Source organism: Salvia hispanica, chromosome 4 (genome assembly GCF_029641045.1).
Source record: "Salvia hispanica isolate PSC_SH4W2 chromosome 4, Shi_PSC_v1, whole genome shotgun sequence".
NCBI lineage: Eukaryota > Viridiplantae > Streptophyta > Magnoliopsida > Lamiales > Lamiaceae > Salvia > Salvia hispanica.
The window spans coordinates 57,690,463-57,714,329 of record NC_142695.1 but is presented as its reverse complement, the minus strand read 5'-3'; the positions used below and the strand labels follow the sequence as shown (position 1 = coordinate 57,714,329).

General features: G+C 34.6%; 2 protein-coding genes and 2 pseudogenes across 3 annotated transcripts; all 4 read right to left on the bottom strand.

Moving 5' to 3' along the window:
- Nucleotides 1-1,969: 1,969 nt before the first annotated feature.
- Nucleotides 1,970-3,104, bottom strand: LOC148929668 (putative glutathione S-transferase; annotated as a pseudogene).
- A 144-nt stretch (nucleotides 3,105-3,248) lies between these two features.
- Nucleotides 3,249-6,275, bottom strand: LOC125209738 (receptor-like protein EIX1; annotated as a pseudogene).
- A 5,919-nt stretch (nucleotides 6,276-12,194) lies between these two features.
- Nucleotides 12,195-15,243, bottom strand: LOC125192479 (receptor-like protein EIX2). Of its 2 annotated transcripts, XM_089070103.1 has the most exons (3): nucleotides 13,536-15,243; nucleotides 12,511-12,995; nucleotides 12,195-12,401 (listed from the first exon to the last, which is right to left on the bottom strand). In XM_089070103.1, the coding sequence occupies exons 1-2, from the start codon at nucleotides 15,220-15,222 to the stop codon at nucleotides 12,523-12,525; spliced, it is 2,160 nt and encodes a 719-aa protein (XP_088926229.1). In that variant the 5' UTR covers nucleotides 15,223-15,243; the 3' UTR covers nucleotides 12,195-12,401; nucleotides 12,511-12,522. The 2 variants fall into 2 exon arrangements, with proteins under 2 accessions (XP_088926229.1, XP_088926228.1); XM_089070102.1 differs by having other exon boundaries at nucleotides 12,511-15,243.
- Nucleotides 15,244-21,207: 5,964 nt separating this feature from the next.
- LOC148929667 (receptor-like protein EIX2) lies at nucleotides 21,208-23,637 on the bottom strand. The gene is made up of 2 exons (XM_089056984.1): nucleotides 21,449-23,637; nucleotides 21,208-21,306 (listed from the first exon to the last, which is right to left on the bottom strand). The coding sequence occupies exon 1, from the start codon at nucleotides 23,635-23,637 to the stop codon at nucleotides 21,463-21,465; it is 2,175 nt and encodes a 724-aa protein (XP_088913110.1). The 3' UTR covers nucleotides 21,208-21,306; nucleotides 21,449-21,462.
- Nucleotides 23,638-23,867: the final 230 nt, after the last annotated feature.

Here is a 23,867-nt window from a genome sequence, read left to right as displayed (position 1 = left end):
ATGTGGCCCATTTGAAGCCACAGCTAAATATTGCATTTCGATGCTCGAATATTTTTAAACTTTTATTTAAATACTGTTTCTATCAAATCATTATCTCACTCTATAAGTAGCACTAATAATAATAAAAAACAATTAAAATAATAAATAAACTATTAATTTATTATTATTATTACTTTTATTACTAAAATTTATAAAAGTATATTTCTATTATTACGCCAAATCCTGATTTTATAGCTTTACTTAGTAAGAAATTAAAACAAATATTTGAAGGTAAGCAGCACTTAGTAATAATATAATTAAATTAAAAATTATACTATAAGAATATTAATTTATTATTATTTCTTTTAGTATCTAGCCAAATCATGATTCGATAGCTTTATTTAATATTAAAATAAATTCTTCAAGATAGCTTTTAATATCTAGCCAAATCATGATTCGATGACCAGATCTTTGCTGGGTTAATGGGATATTACTATCATAATAAAAAGATTAACCATGATGATTGAAGATTAAAATCGAAGTTTTTTTTTTAAATAACTATCCGAATTTTCAATTGATTATTTATATTTATATTGGAATATATATTTCCCTGAATATTTATAATCATAAGATAAGTTAAATAATAAAATTAAAAGGTTCATTAAATTTAATTAAATATAAATTATTATCTAAGATAAAAGTAAAAGAATATCTTAAAACAAAAAATTGTATAAGGACCTAATAAAAGTTATAATCAAAGTATAAGGACCTATTAAAACGAAAAAATTGTACGAGGATGTGATGAAATTTATGAGAAATGTATAAGACCTATTAAAATGAAAAAATTGTACGAGAACCTAATGAACATTTTGATTAAAGTATAAGGACCTAAGAATGTGTTTTGCCATAGTTTGCGTTTTTAAATTTGCTTGTCCTAGATAATAAGATAAGTTATTATAGAGACGTGACATATCACATATATTAACGGGAAAGGCTAAAGTAAATATTGTGCAGCATGGAAAATACATCATGATTGACTCAAGACTAGTGAATTCTAGTCCTTTTTTTTTATTGATAAACAAATAGAAATTTAAAGGCCGCGCTTTTTCTTAAGAGTCAAATAATAGTTGTAAACGTTATCGAGATCTGCCAACGATATAGACACATTCTCTATCTCCAAACACCTCTGAAACCATAGGGAAAATGTGATCAAAGCCACATCCAAAAACCCGAAGCCGTTGCCGCCGAAAAAGGGCTTACCGCTGAGATCCGACTCCATATGTTTCTGGATCTCCGCGAACCCCTTCTTACCCGCCTCTTTCTCTTCTCCCTCCCCACACCATATCCAGTTTCCAGTTTCCAATACCTACAATTCATCATCAAGATATACAAATAAGTTAAATACCATCGAACTTGCAAGAGTCAGGAAATAAGTAAAGTTGCAAGTAATATATGATTATACAAACAATAATTATTTAAAAGAAAGCCCAATATTAGTCACTTACATTTGCACTAAAATTCTTTTGGTCTCATACATTAAGTTTGTGATTTTTTGGTCCAATAACATATTGTTTTGGTCCAAAATAACCATTCTCTGTTAAATTAACAGTCAAAATGTTTGACCAATTTAATAACTTAATTATAATCTAGGACTAAAGTCAAATTTTGGTACCCTATATTTTTGAAAAAATTATTTTCAAGTCCCATACATTAAGTTTGTGAACTTGTTTGGGACGAAAAGCAGACAAATTGGACTTTAGTCTATATAAAATCACGAGGGTTTAGCCCAAAGCAGAAAAAATTATACTAATGTGAGTTTGGGTATGGATCGACGAACCTTCACAAACTTACTAGAGACAACTATTTGCAATCGATGACCAGATCTTTGTGTGGTTAATGCATATTACTATCATAATAAGAAATAGTTTGCGTGTTTAATTTGCTTGTCCTAGATAATAAGATAAGTTATTAATGGGATTATGGGAAAGGCTTAAAGTAAATATCGTACAACACTATATTAACTATTTTCCCATGGAAAATACATCATGATTGACAAAAGACTAGTGAAAATGCTAGTCCTTTTATTTATTAATAACTGAATAGAAATTTATAAAGGTCGCATTTTTCTTAAGAGTCAAATAGTAGTTATAAACGTTATCGGGATCTGCCAATGATTTAGACACATTATCTATCTCCAAACACCTCTTTACCCATGAGTTCAGTTTGGGATAGTCTTGTTGAATGCTAAAATTGCCGCATGTTTCATATGTCTGAAACCATGGGGAATATGTGATCAAAGCCACGTCTAAAAACCCGAAGCTATAGCCGCCGAAAAAGGGCTTATCGCCAAGCTCCTACTCCATCTGTTTCATGATCTCCGCGAACCCCTTCTTACCGGCCTCTTTCTTTTCTCCCTCCCCACACCATATCCAATTTCCGGTTTCCATTACCTACAATTCATCATCAACATATCATCGAACTTGCTAGAGTCAGAAAATAAGTAAAGTTGCACGCAATATATAATCATACAAACTATAACCATATAAAATTACAAGGGTTTAGCCCAAAACAAACATTATTAATTATATTATACTAATGTGAGTTTGGGTATGCATCACCGAACCTTCACATAATTTATTAGAGACAACTATTTGAAATTGACTACGACTAAAAATAAAATAAAATTAAGATATGGTTCAACTATATTTATATATTACCTTTTTGTCTATATAATCAGCTAAGAACCTTGCTTGAGCTCGTTGGTAAGGATCACGAGGCAACATCGTTGGAGATTTGTCCTTCCACACCTCGTCGATGTATTCAACAATAATAAACGATCCGCAAACGGGTTTGTCGTTGTGGATCTAAACGGGGTTGGACTCAAGAAGCTGGCTTTTGTTTTGCAAGTCCTCCTCTCTGTGCTCGCAGTCGATGTCCTTTACTGCTAACGCCACTCTCGCTCTCATTCCGAACATGCTCGGATAAAAATCCAGCAGAATCACCTTGTCTTCCATGTGGATATATATGGTCTCAAAGCAAAGTGTGGATCACCATTTATGGCAATCACCATTCACCAATGACAATTTTTTATAATTAAAGGAATATGATAATAATTCTAGTTGAAAAGTCCTCCATGTGGAATTTCAATGAGGTAATGTGATTCAGACATAAAGTAGAGAATTACCACATAATATACAAAACTTAGAAAGAAATCAGACTAGAGCACATACATGCATGTTCCTACTATGCAAACAAAGTGAAAATCAATATAAAAACACAAACATTCATTCCAAGAAGAAACAAACACACACCTACCATACAGTTTATAAATGATAGCAAGAAACTGAAATAAAGTAAAAGCGCATTGACACAAATCACACAAAAAAAAAGAAGAAGAAAAATCCAAAATTACAGTAAGTTGGAAAGATACCATCCATGAGTTTGACCTTGATTGAACACTAAAGCGTGTAATTTCACCGCTGAAAAAATGGGGATGTTATAAATCAATAAAATGAAATCTAAAAGTAATGTGAATATAACAAATTCGAGTAAATGTTATGTTATTTGTAGCAATTAAACTAAATATGTATTTAAGTGGATAGAATTTAGGTAATATTACCTGACATAAGTATTTCAGCCTCGTTTGCATTTGGATACAAACACAGCAATCCTGACGTAGACCCAATCTCCAGCTGCATCAAGTAAGTTGAAGAATGCAGTTCTCCATGATTTCTTTAGTAGAAAAGAGCCAACAACTCCCCAAAATCCAAAGATAAAACCAAAGCCTATTGATATGGCAACTTCTTGCATAAGTGAGAGGTTGTTGTCGTCGTTCTCATTCATGTTTTCCCGTGGATTATTGGTGGATGGCCTCAAGCTATCTCCAGGGCATTTTGGCAGTGGGTCGCCACATAGTCCATCATTATCAGCATAAGCCGATGCATTGAAGCTCTGAAGTTGAGTACCCGTTGGAATTTTTCCAGACAAATTGTTGTTCGACAAATCAAGAAAACCAAGCGTGTGTATTTCTGCCAGACTTGTAGGTATCTTGCCAGAGAGCTGGTTATGAGACAGATCAAGAAAATCCAGCATATCCATTTTACCAATATCTGGAATTATATGCCCCGTCAAACTATTTCTTGATAGATTCAAGGATATTAATCCTCTCATATTGGAAATTGATTTTGGAATGTTCCCGGTCAATCTATTGCTTGAAAAATCAATGAATTTGAGAAACCTCAGATTCCTCCTATATTCTCTTTCCTTGCCTTTCCATTGAAAGGATGAATATTCACTCTCCCATTTTATAATGTCAGCTAACGGTGTTCCAAAAGTAAATTTATTATCATGTACTTCAATATTGTTAGCAAGGACAGTGAAATTGTTGAAGCAGTTAGGTATTATCGAAAACAGTTTGTTTATCGACAAATTCAGAACACGGATATTAGTGAGATTGCATATCTCAAAAGGAATCTTGCCATTCAATTTGTTTCCACGAAGGTTCAGTGTTTCCAATTCATAAAGCTGCCCAATCCAATGGGGGATCTCTCCCGTTAACATGTTCCCTCCAAAATCAATAAAACCTAATCCTCGGCAACGTCTCAAATTGTAAGGCAACTCACCGGATAAATTATTACCATGCATTTGAAGTGCGTGGAGGTTATGTAGAGTGCCAACAGAGCGAGGAACTACACCCAAAAAACTATTGTCAGCTAGATTGAGGTATCTCAAACTTGGCATTTTGTCCAAGCAATTGGGAACCTCTCCTTCCAACTGATTGTTTGATAGGTCCAAGTATTCAAGATAATAGTATTGGTAAGTTTTGCAAATAGAAGAAATTGAGGCAAAAATCATATTTCCACTTAAGAATATGCCAGTAGCATTGGGCGGAAGTAATGGCAAAGGACCTGAGAATTGATTGTAACTAAGATTCATATACTGAATGGAGGAGTATGAGAGATTCGGAATTGGACCACTTATTTGATTGTGGGGGAGAGATAAGCCTTCTAATAGAGGAAATGTACTCCACAACCACCTTGGGGCTTCATCCTTTATATTGGCACCATTTAGATTAAGGTATGACAAATTCCTCTGAGTTTGGAGCCATTTTGGAAAATATGGGCCTACATTGCACCCGCCTAAAGATATGTGACTCAATGTAAAAGGAGGAATCCAATCAGATGAAAAATCAAATATCAATGATGGATTGAAGGATAAATCTAGTGTCTTTAACTTATCAAGCTTGGAGAAGTGGGATTCAGAGACTACACCTTCCAAAGAATTTTGAGAAAGATGTAGAACTTGAAGCTTGGAGAGTTGGCTAATATATAGAGGAATGTAACCTGTAAGAGAGTTGCGCGAGAAATCAAGTGAGCGTAAGTGGGTAAGATTCCCTAACTGAGGAGGAATAATCCCACTATAGTTAGATTTCATAAGAGACAAGTGTTGTCATTGTCTCATGGAACCGATGAATTCTGAGATTGGAATGCCACCAAAATCATTGAAACTGAAGTCAAGTGAGCGTAGATTGGTAAGGTTCCCTAACTGAGGAGGAATGTCGCAGAAAAGTGGCAATACATAAGAGACAATTGTTGTAATTGTTTCATGGAACCAATGAATTCTGGGATCGGAATGCCTCCAAAATCATTCATACTAAGGTCAAGTGAGCGTAGATTGGTAAGGTTCCCTAACTGAGGAGGAATGGTCCTAGAAAGGTGGCAATACACAAGAGACAATTGTTGTAAATGTTTCATGGAACCAATGAATTTTGGGATAGGAATTTCTCCAAAATCATTCTGACTAAGGTCAAGGGAGCGTAGGTTGGTAAGGTTCCCTAACTGAGAAGGAATGCTTCCAGAAAAGTTACACCAGTAAAGATTCAAGTGTCGTAATTGTTTCATGGAACCAATGAATTCTGGGATCGGAATGCCTCCAAAATCATTCCCAATAAGGTCAAGATAATTTAAATGGTGCAACTCAACCAATGAAGAGCCAATCATACCTCTCAAATATTGATCATGTTCGAACATATCATTTCTATGAAGTCGGAGGGCAATAACATGGCCAGTGGTGTTGCTGCACACAACACCATACCATCTGCAGCATTCGTCAATTTGCCATGACGAGAGCATACCATGCTCATCGATGAGGCCATTCTTGAAGCGAAGAAGAGCCTCCCGCTCCCTCTCGATGCATCTCACTTGCGCATCTCCTGAAACAAACACAAATGAAATAACAAGAAGAACAAATTTGATTGCTATTCTTTTATCCAAAATCATGCTTTCTTATGTATATTTGTGAGAAAGAATATCAAGTTGGTGGGTTTAAATAGCAGAACACGGATCGGTTGCTTTACTTTACAAATTCTCACTTTCACACTAAGAAATGACAAAACGCGTGGAGTTGTTGTATTTCAAACACTGTTTACGTATAGAATGTGATTCGGTACATGCACACTGTCACTATATAATGTTAAGTCATGATTTCCTTCAAATTACTAATTGAAGATAGAAATTACTAATGAAAAAAGTTAAATATACTCCATTTACAGTAAAAGTGATTTCCTTCACAATTAAGACTATATTTAATTGGACAGGTAGCATTAAAAAAACTAAAATTTGAAAAATATATGAAAAATATTAGAAAAATCTTTAAAACATAGTTGACAAAATAGCCATGCACTCATTCAAAGATATTATCAAACAAATGTTAGGCCATACTTCGATATGATGTCTCACAAAATCTCAAGAGATAGAAGGCAATGTGGTAAAAATTGATTGCATAATATATAGATGATTATGTATATATATATGTATTAAACCAAGGAGAGAAAGAAGCAAGACGGTGGAAATGGGAAATGGGTGCTTCAAGCCTTTATCAGAGCCCAAGGTTTGCTTCATTTACTTGTTATTTTTCAAGAAACCTTTTTTAAACTTTCTGATATATTTTGGTAATTATGAAGGATGATTTGTTTGCAACTCTACCACAAGAGATTATAAGAGAGATACTGCGCAGACTCACGATTTGGAGCATTATGCAATGCAAGTTTGTTTGCAAATCATGGCACCATCTTATAGCGACATTGTACACTCCGAAACAATGCCTGGCATTCTCTCTTCCAAACCATGAGTACAGAGTCTGGGATGAGGCCTTCAGGCCACTTCTCCGAGTCTTGTTGCCTTGTCCTAACAAAATATGTTCAAAACGACCTAATTATCGTGTAATTGATTCAGCTAATGGTTTGTTGTGGTATGCATGCGTTAAAAATCTTTTCGTGTGCAATCCAATGACTCGTGAATATGCAGTGCTTCCTCCTCCGCCTATAACTGAGTTTATCTGGAATGTCATTTTTGGAGTTGGATTGAGTAAAGTAAGTGGAAAATATAAGATATTATGTGGTACTTATATTATGCCGTCTTGGTCTTTTTATGTATGCACTCTAGGAGGAAGAGGAAGGTTGTGGAGACCCATTTCGGTTCCAACGCTAGACGGAGATAGTTCTACACAAAACTGGCAAGTGGGACTGCCATATGTTGCTCCGTATTTTAATGGAAATCTTCACTGCTTGACATCTAAAAATGGGGAGAATCTCTTGATGTGTTGCATTGATCTTGAAACTGAGGTGTTGACCAGTTTTTCTATTTCTCTTCCCGATATATCACAATATTCTTATGCTAAGCTATGTATTTTAGAGGATCGACTATGTTTATGTTTAAGTGATACTACTTTGGATGATTCCCGTATTGTTATTTGGAGGATGAATACCTATGGAGATATGGATTCTACTAAGTGAGAATGGACGTGTTTACCCACTCAAAGTATTGGCAGACGGTGACTTATTGTTTGTAATGAAGAATAGTGAAGAACTATATATCTACTCCAAAAACACTAGATCCATTGTGACAAAAGGCCCTCTTAAAGGGTATTCTTCACTGTATTCTTGCAGCATCTCTTTTTATTCCCCAAACTTTCTTTCGCTCAAGAGGACACTGGGAATTCACCGTGTTAAATCATTAAAAGGCAATATATTTCCTGACTTTTGAGATTCAAAATCTTGAGGTCTATTATATATCTGTGGATTCTTACAATTTTATAGTCGAATAGATATGTGCATATAATTAAAAGTATTAGTTTATGATAAATTTTAAGTATATATTTCAAAAGTAGTACTACCATATAGAAATTCTTTAAAGATAATTCATGATGACATAACGTTGAAACCGGGCCGGAGATTTAAACGATGAAAGAATTTCCTACATATAAACAAAAATTAAGTGAAAAAAAACAAATAGAAAAGTGAAGGAAAAAAATTAACTTAGGAATATTCAAAATAAGTGAAAAAAAAACACATAGAAAAGTGAAGGATGACTAAACTACAACCACTAAAATTCTACTTAATAAATTGGAAGATAATTCGTGATGACTATATATATATAGATATTTCTTGTACATGATTTTTCCAACATATAAACAAAATCAAACGTTAGAATTGCGTTCAAAATCAATGAAAAAAAATCGAACTTATTGACTAAATTAATATCACTATAATTATGCATAATAAATTGAAAGATAATCCGTGAAGATAATATACAAAGATATTTTCATCAATTTAATGACAAATTCAACTGTATTTTAGGTTGCTGATGATTTTTGAGGAAAAAGTATTGTCCGTTTTATGCTACAGTGAGATAGTAATTGTGAAATAAATTATAAATTGATTATGGAGTAATCTTTATAATATTATGCTTACACATAAAAATTCACTCATAATTACAGTAATCTAAATAAAATTATATAAATCAACATATGCATTTAATACGGGGTCATGAAACTATGCATAATCTAGATAAAACAAATACATACCAACATACAGTTTACGTAGGAAAGTAAAAACACTAAAAAATTAAAATTACAATAACTTAGAAATAAGATCACCAGCTCCGAGTTTGTTCACCTTGTTTCATCTCTAAAGCGAGTAGTGTCACAGTTGAAAAAATTGGGAATGTTATAAATCTAAAAAATAAAATCTTGATTGCAATATTTTAAAGTAATGTGAATATAACAAATTCGAGTAATTGAAATGTAGTTGATATTACCTGTATTGCATTTCCATTTCTTCTCCATTTGGATACAAACACAACAATCCCAACGTAGAACCAATCTCCAAAACCACAAGATCCATTGTGACAAAATGCCATCTTAAAGGTTTTTATTCACTGTATTCTTGCAACCTCTCTTTTTATTCCCCAAACTTTCTTTCGCTCAAGAGGACACTGGGAATTCACCGTGTTAAATCATTAAAAGACAATATATTTCCTGACTTTTGAGATTCAAAATCTTGAGGTCTATTATATATCTGTGGATTCTTACATTTTTGTAGTCTAATCGATATGTTCATATTAAAAAGTATTAGTATATGATAAATTTTAAGTATATATTTCAAAACTAGTACTACCATATAGAAATTCTTTAAAGATAATTCATGATGACATAACGTTGAAACCGGGCCAGAGATTTAAACGACGAAAGAATTTTCCTACATATAAACAAAAATTAACTTAAGAATATTCAAAATAAGTGAAAAAAACACATAGAAAAGTGAAGGATGGCTAAACTACAACCACTAAGGGTGTCTCCTACGGCGCCCTTCCCGTTCGCCCGTCGGGGAAGGGCGACCCGACGGGCGCCATAGTGGGCAGGAAGGGCGCCCACGCCCCTCCCGACTGCCCCTGCGAAGAGCTCGCCCCTCCCGTCGACGGGCGAGTGGGACGGGCGCCACTGTGGCGAAGGTCGCCCGTCCCAACTCGGACGTCCGACAATTTTTTTTTTTTTTTTTTTTTTTTTTTTTAAAAAAAAAAAAAAACTCTATAAATAGGGCTCCTCCAACGTCATTTCATTCACACCACTTGTGTTGACAAGTTTCTCTCTCTAAACCTCTTTTTTCAATTATCTGTAATGGCGAGTAGTCGTGCGGGTGGTAGTGGCGGAGGCGCTAGTGATAGTGATGGCTTTAGCGATGATGAATTGGATCTCGCTGTGCAAGCGACAATTGATCGACGGATCCGGCAGAGGCAGCAGCAGGCGGCGGCGGCCGTACCTCGGCCAATCCTTCACCGACGGCATGTACCCCGGGACCACATTGCTGCACATCAGCGGTTGTATGAGGACTACTTTGCTCCAGAGCCGCGTTTTGGGGATGCCTTATTCCGCCGACGTTTTCGGATGCATCGTCCTCTGTTTATGCATATCGTTGGTGCATTAGAGAGGAGGTATTAGTTTTTCAGGATCAGGGAGGATGCGGCTGGCAAACCTGGACACACGTCAATACAGAAGTGTACGGCCGCAATCAGGCAACTGGCGTACGGAGGGCCGGCCGACATGTTCGACGAGTACCTCCACATTGGGGAATCTTCCGCCGTCCAGTGTCTGTTGGAGTTTTGCGCGGGCGTTAGAGCGATATTCGGGGATCAGTATCTTCGGCGTCCGAGCCCCGAAGACTGTCAGCGGCTGATTAATATGCACGGGTCGGTGCACGGGTTCCCTGGGATGTTGGGCAGCATCGATTGTATGCATTGGGAGTGGAGGAACTGCCCCACCGCCTGGAAGGGGATACACACTTCCGGCTTCAAAGCCAAGCATCCCACGATGATCCTTGAAGCTGTAGCTGATTACCGGCTGTGGATATGGCATGCTTATTTTGGAGTAGCCGGGTCGAACAACGACCTCAACGTCCTCCAGTCGTCGCCCCTGTTCAACGATCAGTGCAATGGCGTCGGTCCCGCCATCAGTTTCGTCGCCAACGACAACCACCACAACATGGGATACTATTTGGCGGATGGGATATACCCAAGATGGCCCGTCTTTATGAAGTCGATCAAGCATCCGGTCGGCCCAAAGAAGAACTACTTTGCGACCCGGCAGGAGGCAGCGCGCAAGGATGTTGAGCGCGCATTTGGTGCGCTCCAGAGTCGATGGGCGATGGTGAGGGGTCCGGCACGGCAGTGGTATATCCCCAACATCGGCGACATCATGTACGCGTGTATCATTTTGCACAACATGATTGTCGAAAGTGAAGAGGACGAACTGACTCAGTGGACCAGCGAAGATGACACAGGTGCCGGTCCCAGCCACGGCGTGGCCACCGCGAATGTGAACATGGGTGTACCTCATGGAGAGGTTGAGCGGTTGCGCGCATTTACCGACATGCGGCAAAGAAATGTCCATATTCGACTTCAGGAGGATATCATCGAAGAGGTTTGGACGCGGAGGGGTGGACACTGATGTGGTTGTTTTTTTTTCGCATGATGTATGTTTTTTTTTTCTACTATGTAATTTTTTTTTTCGAATTATGTATGTTTTTTTTTAATGAAATATTCATATTTCCCGTTCGTATTTGTGTCGGATTATGTCTTCCGTGAATTTAAATTTTAATTGTGAATTAATTTAATTATGGGAAGGGCTATTGGAAGGGCTAGTGGGAAGGGCTAGTGCAGTGGGAAGGGCTAGTGATGTGGCAGTGGAATGGGAAGGGCGACTGCTGACGTGGCATGCAGTTTGTGTGGGAAGGGCGAGTGGGAGGGGCGCCACCGGAGACAACCTAATAGTCGTGATGATTATATAGATATTTCTTGTACTCTCTCCGTCTCAACTAAGTTGGTACAAAACTTGAAGAACCTGTGTTGAATAGATTAAATGAAGTAATATAAAATAGGAAAGGGAAAAAGTAGGAGAAATAAGGAGAGAGTAAAGTAGATAATGAAATAAAATAAGAGTGATTGAAGGTTTTGTTTTTTGTCAAAAAGAAAAATGACTCGACTTTATTGGGACGTCAAGAAAAGGAATTTGACTTAACTTTATATAGTTAGGACGGAGGAGGGAGTACATGATTTCCAACATATAAATCAAATCTAACGTTAGAATTGCGTTCAAAATCAATGAAAAAAAACCGAATCTTAAAGCGCGCAATTATTGACTAAATTATATCACTATAATTATGCATAATAAATTGAAAGATAATCCGTGATGATAAAATACAAAGATATTTTCATCAATTTAATGACGAATTCAACTGTATTTTAGGTTGCTGATGATTTTTGAGAAAAAGGTATTGTCCGTTTTATGCTACAGTGAGATAGTAATTGTTAAAAATAAATTATAAATTGATTATGGAGTAATCTTTGTAATATTATGCTTACACATAAAAAATTCACTCATAATTACAGTAATCTAAATAAAATTATATAAATCAACATATGCATTTAATACGGGGTCATGAACTATGCATAAACTAGATAATAAAACAAATACATACCAACATACAGTTTACAAAGGAAAGTAAAAACACTAAAACATTAAAATTAAATAAGATCACCAACTCCAAGTTTGTTCACCTTGTTTCATCTCTAAAGCGAGCAGTGTCACAGCTGAAAAAATTGGGAATGTTATAAATCTAAAAAATAAAATCTTGGTTCCAATATCTTAAAGTAATGTAAATGTAACAAATTCGAGTAAATGAAATGTAGTTGATATTACCCGTATTGCATTTCAATTTCTTCTCCATTTGGATACAAACACAACAATCCTGACGTAGAACCAATCTCCAACAGCATCCAACAAGTTGAAGAATGCAATTCTCCATGATTTCTTCCATATGAATGAACCAATAACTCCCCAAAATCCAAAGATAAAACCAAAGCCCATTGATATGCCAACTTCTTGCATAAATGAGAAGACGCTGTCTTTCTCATTCATGTTTCCCTTCGAATTAGTGGTGGATGGCCTCAAGATATCTCCGGGGCACTTTGGTAGAGGGTCGCCACATAGTCCATCATTATCAGCATAAGACGATGCATTGAAGCTCTGAAGTTGAGTACCCGTTGGAATTTTTCCAGACAAACTGTTGTTTGACAAATCAAGATAACCAAGAGTGTGTATTCTTGCCAAACTTATAGGTATCTTGCCAGAGAGTTGGTTGTGAGATAGATCAAGAGCATCTAGCACCTCCATATTACCAATATCTGGAATAATATATCCTGTCAAACTATTTCTTGATAGATTCAAGGATATTAATCCCCTCATAGTGGAAAATGATTTGGGAATGTTACCGGTCAATCTATTGCTTGAAAAATCAATGAGTTTGAGTTGTTCGATGTTATTCCAATATTCTGATTCCTTGCCTTTCCATTGAAATGATGAATATCCATGGTGCTTATTTTCATTCATACGGGTTATTTGACCAAAAAGAATTTCATAAAAGTTTGGATTTTGGATATACTCATACTCACTAGACAAGACAGGAAAATTGTTGAAGCAATCAGGTATTATCGAAGAAAAGTTATTTATCGACAAATCCAGAATTTGAATAAATGTAAGATTGCATATCTGGGAAGGAATACTGCCATGCAATTTATTTCCACGAAGATTTAGAATTATCATGTTATGCAACTGGCCAATCCAAGTTGGGATCTCTCCTGTTAACTTGTTGCCTCCAACATCAAAGAAACTCAATGTTTGGCAATGTCTCAAACTATAAGGCAATTCGCCAGATAAATTATTACCATGCATCTGTAGGGCACGAAGGTTTTGTAACTCGACCAAAGAGGCAGGTATTTCATCTGAAAATTTGTTGTTAGCCAAATTGAGGGAAAACAATTTGGGCATTTTCTCCCAGCAGTTGGGAACCTGTCCTGCCAACAGATTATTGGAGAGGCGAAGGGTCACAAGCCGATCATGGTGAGTTTCACAGATAGATGAAATTGAACCGGAAAACATATTTTCACTCAACTGAATCTCGTCAGTATTTGCAGGAAATGATGGTATAGGACCTGAGAACTGATTGTTACTAAGATCCATAAAATGGATGGAGGTGGATGAGAGATTCGGAATCGTACCACTTATTTGATTGTCGGAGAGACTGATATCTAATAAGGAAGACGTATTCCACAACCATATGGGGACTTCATCTCTTATATTGGCACCACTGAGATCAAGGGATGACAAATTCCTCTGAGATCGTATCCATTTTGGAAAATATGGACCCATATCGCACTCAGCTAAATATATTCTACTCAACTGAAAAGGAGGACTCCAATCAGGGGCAATATCCAAGTTCAATAATGGATTGAAGGATAAATCCAGTGAAGTTAACTTATCAAGCTTTATGAAGTGGGATTCAGACACTAAACCTTCCAAAGAATTATAAGCAAGATCTAGATTTTGAAGCTCGGAGAGTTGGCCAAGACTCAGAGGAATGGGACCTGTAAAGTTGTTTCCGGAGAGGTCCAAGTCTGTCAACGAAGGAAATGGTCTCACGTCTGGGATCGATCCGTTGAATTGATTTCCAGATAAGTTTAGTATTTGGAGTGATTCCAACACAGAACCAAGTATTAAAAGAGACATTGAAGTCAAAGAGTTAAACGAGAGATCAAGTGAGCGTAGATAGGTAAGGTTTCCTAAGTGTGGAGGAACAACCCCAGAAAAATTTAAATGATAAAGAGACAAGTATTGCAATTGTTTCATGGAACCAAAGAATTCTGGGATTGAAGTGCCTCCAAAACCATTCCCACTAAGGTCAAGTGAGCGTAGGTTGGTAAGGTTCCTCAATTGAGGAGGGACGATCACCAAACTATTGAAACTAAGATCGAGTGAGCGTAGGTTGGTAAGGTTCCCTAATTGAGGAGGGATGATCACCAAACTATTGAAACTAAGATCAAGTGACCGTAGATTGGTAAGGTTCCCTAACTCAGGAGGGACAGTCTCAAAACCATTCCAACCGAGTGCAAGCGAGCGTAGGTCGGTAAGGTTCCCTAACTGAGGAGGAAATTTCCCATAAAAGCCAGAATGCTCAAGAGACAAGTGTTGTAATTGTTTCATAGACCCAATGAATTCTGGAATTGGAATGGATCCAAACTCATTCCAATCCAGGTTGAGATGACTTAAACGATGCAACTCAAGCAATGAAGAACGAACCTCACCTCGCAATCCAAAATGATCACATTTGAGGGCGATGACATGGCCAGTGGTGTTGCTGCACTCCACACCATGCCAATTGCAGCATTCGTTGCTTCGCCACGACGAAAGAACACCATCCTCGTCGATGAGGCCGTTTTTGAAGCTAAGAAGTGCTTCTCTCTCACTCTCGATGCATCTCACTTCCGCATCTCCTGAAACAAACACACAAGAAAGAACAACAAGAACAAATTTGATTGCTATTCTTTTTTCAGAAATCATACTCTCTTTGCTCATGTATTGAAGTGAATTGTTTTTGTAGGATGCTCCATTGTATATTAAGGGTAACAGTTTAAATAGGCAAAATCTCTTAATTGAAATCCAACATACCTAGACGATTTGACACTCAGTCAACTTGAAAAACAAAACAAGAAAGTGAAACTTGACTAAGTCATAATCACAAATCATATAAAATAAATTTTTAAGATATAATTCATGATAAGATATAGTATAACGTAAAAAGAGGTCCGAGCTTATATATTACGAAATAGTTTTTCAACATACAAACAAATCTGAACGTAAGAATTGCGTTCGAAATCAGAGAAAAGAAAAAGACGTATAGTAAAGCGAAGGTTGGCTAATTTATTATCACTAAAATTATGTACATTATAAATTGAAACATAATTCGTGATTATGTACAAAGATATTCTTCTATCAATTTTATGTGGAAATTTAACTGTACAGGCATGAAGATTGTACAATATGATTTCTACATCAATGAAATGAAGAATTGAACGAACCATATTCAATATTTTGGTCGAAGCGAAAAATTATAAATAAATAGATACTCCTTCCGTCCATGAATAAGAGTCTCATTTCATTTCGACACGTGTTTTAAGAAATATTAAGAAAAGTGGGTGGAAGAAAGTTGGTGGAATATGGATTCCACTTGTATATATTAGTTTTAAATGATATGTGAGTGGAATGAGTTGGTGGAATGTGTGGTCTTTTTTACCATTTATAGTAATAATGAACCGGGACTCCTATCGTGGTCGGACCAAAATGGAAAAACGGGACTCCTATTCACGGACAAAGAGAGTAGATAGATAAAATAGTAATAAAGAGAAAAAAGGTTAAGAGAATAAAGTAAAAAGTGAATAAAGTAGAGAGAATAAAGTAGGGAAATTGGTGCCTATTATCATGAACTTTGTCCAGATTTTGGTTTTTCCCATGAACTTTTAAATTAGTACCATAAATAAAGAACTTTCATATTAGTTTGGTATTTCCCACGGCAGATCAAGAGTAAAATCCGGCTAGCTTATATGGCATTTTGGATCCTATTTAGCATAATTCTTATAAGTGATATGTTATGTTGGTATATCTATTTGGAATATTAAACACAATACTATGACAAAATAAAACTCTAAAAATAAAGAAAACAAAATAAATTTAATAAAACATAAAGAATTCAAGTAGAAACATACACTTGTGACGCTACGCTATAAAAATTAAAACACAAAACCTTGTTTCTCTCTTTTACAAACCTAGGAAGACATTTTAGTGAATTTCTTAAAAAAATCTTGAATTATTGGGAAAATACCAAACTAATCTAAAAGTTCATAATTTATTGTACTAATTTAAAAGTTCATGGGAAAAATCAAAATCTGGGCAAAGTATTAGGGACCAATTTCCCAATAAAGTATGAGTAAAGTAAGAAAGAAGAAAAAATTACTATATACAGAAATGACTCAACCATGAGGGAACTTCCCGAAATGAAAAAATGGCTCAACTATGAAGGAACGGAGGGAGTAATTACTTATTGTTACTATATTCTTTGTTAAAATAATTCTACAAAATAAATCTTTTGAAATTTTATATATATCGACTCTTTTCTACTTACCAAAATTTTCTCAATCTTAAAATTGTACTATCAAAGACGAAATAATTCATGATAACATAGCGTAGAAATTGGGTTGGTGTTATAATTTTCTAAGATAGAGTAGTGATATAGGACACCTATTACTTTAATGCATAACTATACACTAGAACATGAAGTTCACTGTGATTGCGTTTTGGTCACTATAAATTTGTTTTAGTTCATTATAAAGGCATTTTAGTTCGTAACATAGATTTGAAAACACGGATTGAACCGAAATGTCATTATAGTGAAGGGTTTAGGTTTAATTGGTTCGTGTTTTCAAAATTCATCTAATCTCATTCTTCCATTTTTTTCATCTAATGGCTGAATTTATTTTTTAAATTATGCATTTTATTGAATTGTACATTAATCGCTTCTCTTCAAAGATATAAACAAAATTTAACGTAAAAATGTCGTTCAAAATCAATGGAAAACAAAAACAAATAGTAAAGCGAAGGTTGACTAATTCATGATCACTTAAAATATACATAATATATCGGAAGTTAAAAAATAAAAGATAAAATATATGTGGTATTCAATAACAAATACAAAAAATTCAGATGAGTTTGACTGATTCATAAACAAAAGGTAGTATAATTTCGCGTAAGAACTTGAGTCCAAATTCGAAGAAAAGTTATGTACAAAATAGCAAAGTTATGTTTGATTATATTAAAAACTAATAAATTTTGTGTTCATGATTTTTTTTTTCCTAGAGTTATTTGTGTCCTGTCATGTGTTATTTTAATTAAGTTTTCTACTATTTTATAGCTATATTTTTAAAAACAAATTCACATACTCCACTATGGATGATGCAACGCAATTAAATTAGCAAAACACTCCTCTAATTTCAACCAATAATTCAGAGAAATAAGTCACCCAATTTGTGTGAGCTTAGTTAGTGAATTCTAGTTATACTTATATTTTTTTAAAAAAATTCATATACTCCACTATGGACGAAAATGACTATTATCACTTAAAAAAAATTTCACTATTATATTTAATATTTAATTTTGTTTCATGATTTTTATGTGAAGATGTAGTATATGCAAATGAAATCGACTTAATGATCATCAACTAATTAGATTATACTAATAATGAGAAATTAATTAGTAGTAGCATATATACATGTATTATTTTTATAATTTACAATTCTTAAGGTTTATTTAAAAATAAAATAACTGGACATGAATAATTATTACTCAATTTAAGTTATTTTTTACTATTATATACTCTCTATTTAGTTGTGTATTATAAATTTTTATTGGAGATATAGAGCATACAAGTAAATCGATTAATAATCATAATTAGTTAGTTGGGGATAGCAATGAGAAAAATATATATGCATGCAGTCAATTTTATAATAATTATAATCATAACAATTATTTAATAATAAAACAAATAAGCTTTTACTAGTATTGTGTAACATATTTAATTTTGTATCGTACTAATATATATAGATAATGAGAACACTGTTGTATAATGAATAATAAATAATTAACAAGACCATGTATACTGAAAAAAGGAAGCAGAAAATTAATTTCGTTGCCTACACCCTTCACGTAAATTAAGCAATTATATTAATCTCTAGATACAATGAGGAAGCCATATTAATCTTTTCCTAAATCACTACATATTCAGATTGGAAACTTATACTTTCTGAAAGTCATGTAAGGATAAATATGTAATATATCAAATTCATAAATCTTTATAAATTTATTACAATGTAAAATACCTAAAATATTGTATTTTGTATATACAATTTTTGTTAATTTATCATCACTCATTTGAAAAATATATGAAATATATTAGAAAAATATTTGAAACAGAGTTGACAAAATAGCCATGCACTCATTCAAAGATATTATCAAACAAATGTTAGGCCATAATTCGATATGATGTCTCACAAAATCTCAAGAGATAGAAGGCAATCTGGTAAAACTGATTGCATAATATATAGATGATTATTACCCAAATCCATTTAGAAATCTAAATCTCTCTCTATATATATTACGAAATAGTTTTTCAACATACAAACAAATCTGAACGTAAGAATTGCGTTCGAAATCAGAGAAAAGAAAAAGACGTATAGTAAAGCGAAGGTTGGCTAATTTATTATCACTAAAATTATGTACAAAGATATTCTTCCATCAATTTTATGTGGAAATTTAACTGTACAGGCATCAATGAAATGAAGAATTGAACGAACCATATTCATTATTTTGGTCGAAGCGAAAAATTATAAAATAAGTAGAGTAATTACTTATTGTTACTATATTCTTTGTTAAAATAATTCTACAAAATAAATCTTTTGAAATTTTATATATATCCGACTCTTTTCTACTTACCAAATTTTTCTCAATCTTAAAATTGTACTATCAAAGACGAAATTATTCATGATAACATAGCGTAGAAATTGGGTTGGTGTTATAATTTTCCAAGATAGAGTAGTGATATAGGACAACTATTACTTTAATGCATAACTATACACTAGAACACGGAGTTGACTGTGATTGCGTTTTGGTCACTATAAATTTGTTTTAGTTCATTATAAAGGCGTTTAAGTTCGTAACATAGATTTGAAAACAGATTGAACGGAAATGTCATTATAGTGAAGGGTTTAGGTTTAGTTGGTTCGTGTTTTCAAATTCATGTTTAGTGAATTTGAAAACACGGAGTGAACTAAAACACTCTTATTGTGAACTCCGTGTTTTCAAAATTCATTCAATCTCATCCTTCCATTCTTTCATCTAATGGCTGAAATTTATTTTTTAATTATGCATTTTGTTTAGTTGTACATTAATCACTTCTCTTCCAAGATATAAACAAAATTTAACGTTAAAATTGCATTCAAAATCAATGGAAAAAGACCAAATAGTAAAGCGAAGGTTGACTAATTCACGATCACTTAAAATATGACATAATAAAATGGAAGACAGTTCATAATGATAATATACGAAGATTATAAATTCTCCAATAAATACAAAATAAAAGATAAAATATATGTGGTGTTCAAATACAAATACAAAAAATTCAGATGAGTTTGGCTGATTCATAAACAAAAGGTAGTATAATTTCGCGTAAGAACTTGAGTCCAAATCCAAAGAAAAGTTATGTACAAAATAGCAAAGTTATGTTTGATTATATTAAAAACTAATAAATTTTGTGTTCATTAATTTTTTTTCCAAGAGTTATTTGTGTCCTGTCATCTGTTATTTTAAATTTTCTATTATTTTATATCTATATTTTTTAAAACAAATTCATATACTCCACTATGGATGATGAAACGCAATTAAATTAGTAAAACACTCCTCTAATTTCAACCAATAATTCAGAGATATAAGTCACACAATTTGTGTGAGCTTATAGATAAGAAAATAAAAATTGCAGAAAATAAAACGATTAAACGATAGTGACATTAATCTTAGGGCCCATTAGGCCCAGCTAAATTTTATCAACCTCCGTTGTGGTCATTGTTTTAGCTACATCAGGTTTGACGTTTTAATTATTTTTCGTTACATTAATTTTTCTAATTAATATATATAACTATTTTGGGGTAACATGTTTTTCTTTTGAAAACAGTTTTTAAATTATTTTTTGTTTGACCTAGATTAACTAATTGAATATTTGGGCTCATTAATGTAGGATTTTAAATTTTATAAACAGGGCCCAAAACTGCTGGAATTCTATTTATATTGCGTAGTCCCAATCTTGTATTCTTCTCCCCCGCAACCAAGGCTTTCCTTATGAGATGGGATGCTCACTAGCTTCTCTCGAGATGGCAATCTCCAACCATTTACACCAAACTCCAACCCATTTTTGAGTATATGTCACACCAAAAATTAGTTTTACTCCAACCATTTACACCATCTTTAAGTTTACACTATTTTTGAGTATTTCTTTAACAAAATTTTGGAGTAAACACCATATTTGGTGTTGTTCCATTGAAAAACCCAAAAATGGGTTTGAGTTTGGTGTATGGTTGGAGAAATTATCTACACCAAAAATGAGTTTTGGGGTCTTAATTGGACTTTAAACATTTCATTGAGTTTATTGTACTCAGACGCTCGAGAATCCCCTCCCTTCTTCCACTCTGTCCCGAAGAGTAACTAGGGCCAATTTACTCACGTTTTCATGCTCCAATTGATTTAATAATCTTTGAGTATAAAGATTATCATATTAAATCTTGTCACATACAGAATTAATTAGTTCCTTGGTGTTATTCCAAATACTCAATAATAAATGGAAAGTTAATTCATGAAGATTATACACATGTTCATTTAAAGAAGCAAGACACACCAACATAAATTATACAAATAAAAGTAAAATACAATGAAAACAAATTAAAACTACATTCACCCAATTAATGAGAAAAGAGATGAATTTTTATTTCCATATTACAACAACTTAGAAAGATCATCGGTCATGAGCTTGCTCAACTTGATTCAACGCAAAAGTGGGCACCACTGAAAAAAAAAGAGCAAATGTTATAGTAGTAAATCTCAAAGCTGAATGTGAATTAAACAATTCAAGTAAATGTTACTATGTTATTTGCAAAAATAAACCTAAATAAAAGTATTTAAGTGAATAAAATGTAGTAAATATAACCTGAAATAAGTAGTTTAGCTTCGTCTCCATTTGGATACAAACACAACAATCCTGACGTAGAACCAATCTCCAGCAGCATCAAACAAGTTGAAGAATGCTATTCTCCATGATTTCTTCCATATGAATGTACCAATAACTCCCCAAAACCCAAAGATAAAACCAAAGCCCATTGATACGCCAACTTCTTGCATAAATGAGAAGAAGCCGTCATTCGCATTCATGTTTCCCATCGAATTAGTGGTGGATGGCCTCAAGATATCTCCGGGGCACTTTGGTAGAGGGTCTCCACATAGTCCATCATTATCAGCATAAGCCGATGCATTGAAGCTCTGAAGTTGAGTACCCGTTGGAATTTTTCCAGACAAATTGTTGTTCGACAAATCAAGAACACCAAGAGTGTCTATTTTGGCCAAACTTGTAGGTATTTGGCCAGAGAGTCGGTTGTGAGACAGATCAAGAGAGTCTAACAACTCCATTTTACCAATATCTGGAATTATATAGCCCGTCAAACTATTTCTAGATAGATTCAAGGATCTCAATCCCCTCATAGTAGAAAACGATTTGGGGATGTTCCCGGTCAATCCATTGCTTGAAAAATCAATGAATTTGAGAAGCACTATATTACCCCGATTATATTCAAATTCCTGACCTTTCCATTGAAACGATGAAAATCCGTTTTCATGTACGGAGCTTTGACCAAAACTAGGTATAATGAAAGGCATATGTTTCGTACTATCCAAGAATGTAAAATTGTCGAAGCAATCAGGTATTACAGAAGAAAGATTGTTTATCGATGAATCCAGAACTTGAATATTAGTAAGATTGCATATCTCCGGAGGGATACTGCCATGCAATTTATTTCCACGAAGGTTTAGAAAAAACACTCCATACAGCTGGCCGATCCAAGAGGGGATCTTTCCTGTTAACTTGTTCCCTCCGACATCAATGGATAACAATTGTTGGCAAAGGCTCAAATTGTAAGGCAACTCACCATATAAATTATTACCATGCATTTGGAGTCTATTTAATTTTTGTAAACTGCTGAAAGAGGGAGGGATTTCACCAGAAAGACTGTTGTTAGCCAGATTAAGGGTGTGCAAGTTCGGCAATTTCTCCCAGCAGTCGGGAACCTCTCCCGCCAACTGATTATTTGAAATGTCAAGATGTAGGAGATCATGGTGGTCAGTGTTGCAAATAGATGAAATTGAGCCGGAGAACATATTTCCACTTAATAGAAACTCGGAGGTTGTGGCGGGAAATAATGGTATAGGACCCGAGAATTGATTGTAACTAAGATGCGTATACCGGATGGAGGTGGATGAGAGATTCGGAATAGTACCATTAATTTGATTGTCGGACAGATATAAGCCACGTAATGAAGAAGACACACTCCACAACCACCTCGGGGCTTCATCTCTTATATTGGCACTACTAAGATCAAGGGATGACAAATTCCTCTGAGTTTGAATCCATTTTGGAAAATACAGGCCCACATTGCACCCGACTAAAGATAAGATATTCAACTGGAAAGGCGGAATCCAATCAGAAGCAATATGCAAGGATGGATTAAAGGATAAATATAGTCTTTGTAACTTATCAAGCTTGATGAAGTGGGACTCAGAAACTAAACCTTCCAAATAATTATAAGATAGAGATAGAAGTTGAAGATTTGAGAGTTGGCCAATACTCATAGGAATGGTGCCTGTAAAGTTATTAACCATAAGATTTAGTTCTATCAATGAAGGAAATGCTCTCGGGTCTGGCATAGAACCAGTGATTTGGTTAACAGACAAGTCCAGCTTTTCGAGTGATTCAAATACAGAACCAAGCATAAAAGAGGATATAGAACTCAAAGAGTTAAACGAGAGATCGAGTGAGCGTAGGTTGGTGAGGTTCCCTAACTGAGCAGGAATACTCCCAGAAAAGTTAGAATCTCTAAGAAACAAGTGTTGCAATTGCTTCATAGAACCAATGAATTCCGGGATTGGAGTGCCTCCAAAATCATTCCCACTGAGATCAAGATGATTTAAATGATGCAACTCAAGCAACGAAGAGCCAACCTTACCTCCAAAATTTAAACCAAAAATTTTGAGGGCGATGACATGGCCAGTGGTGTTGCTGCACTCAACACCGAGCCATTCACAGCATTCGTTGCTCCGCCACGACGAGATAATACCAAACCGGTCCATGGTGCCATTCGTGAAGCTAAGAAGAGCTTCTCGCTCACTCTCGATGCATCTCACTTCCACGTCTCCTGAAACAAACACACAAGAAAGAACAACAAGAACAAGGATTGCTATTCTTTTTTTTAGAAATCATACTCTCTTTACTCGTGTATTGAAGTGAATTGTTTTTTTAGGATGCTCCATTGTATATTAAGAGTAACAGTTTAAATAGGCAAAATCTCTAAATTGAAATC

Coding starts and splice junctions, on each gene's coding strand:
- LOC125192479 (XM_089070102.1), bottom strand. CDS start 15,222: ATGAGCAAAGAGAGTATGATTTCTGAAAAAAGAATAGCAATCAAATTT.
- LOC148929667 (XM_089056984.1), bottom strand. CDS start 23,637: ATGGACCGGTTTGGTATTATCTCGTCGTGGCGGAGCAACGAATGCTGT.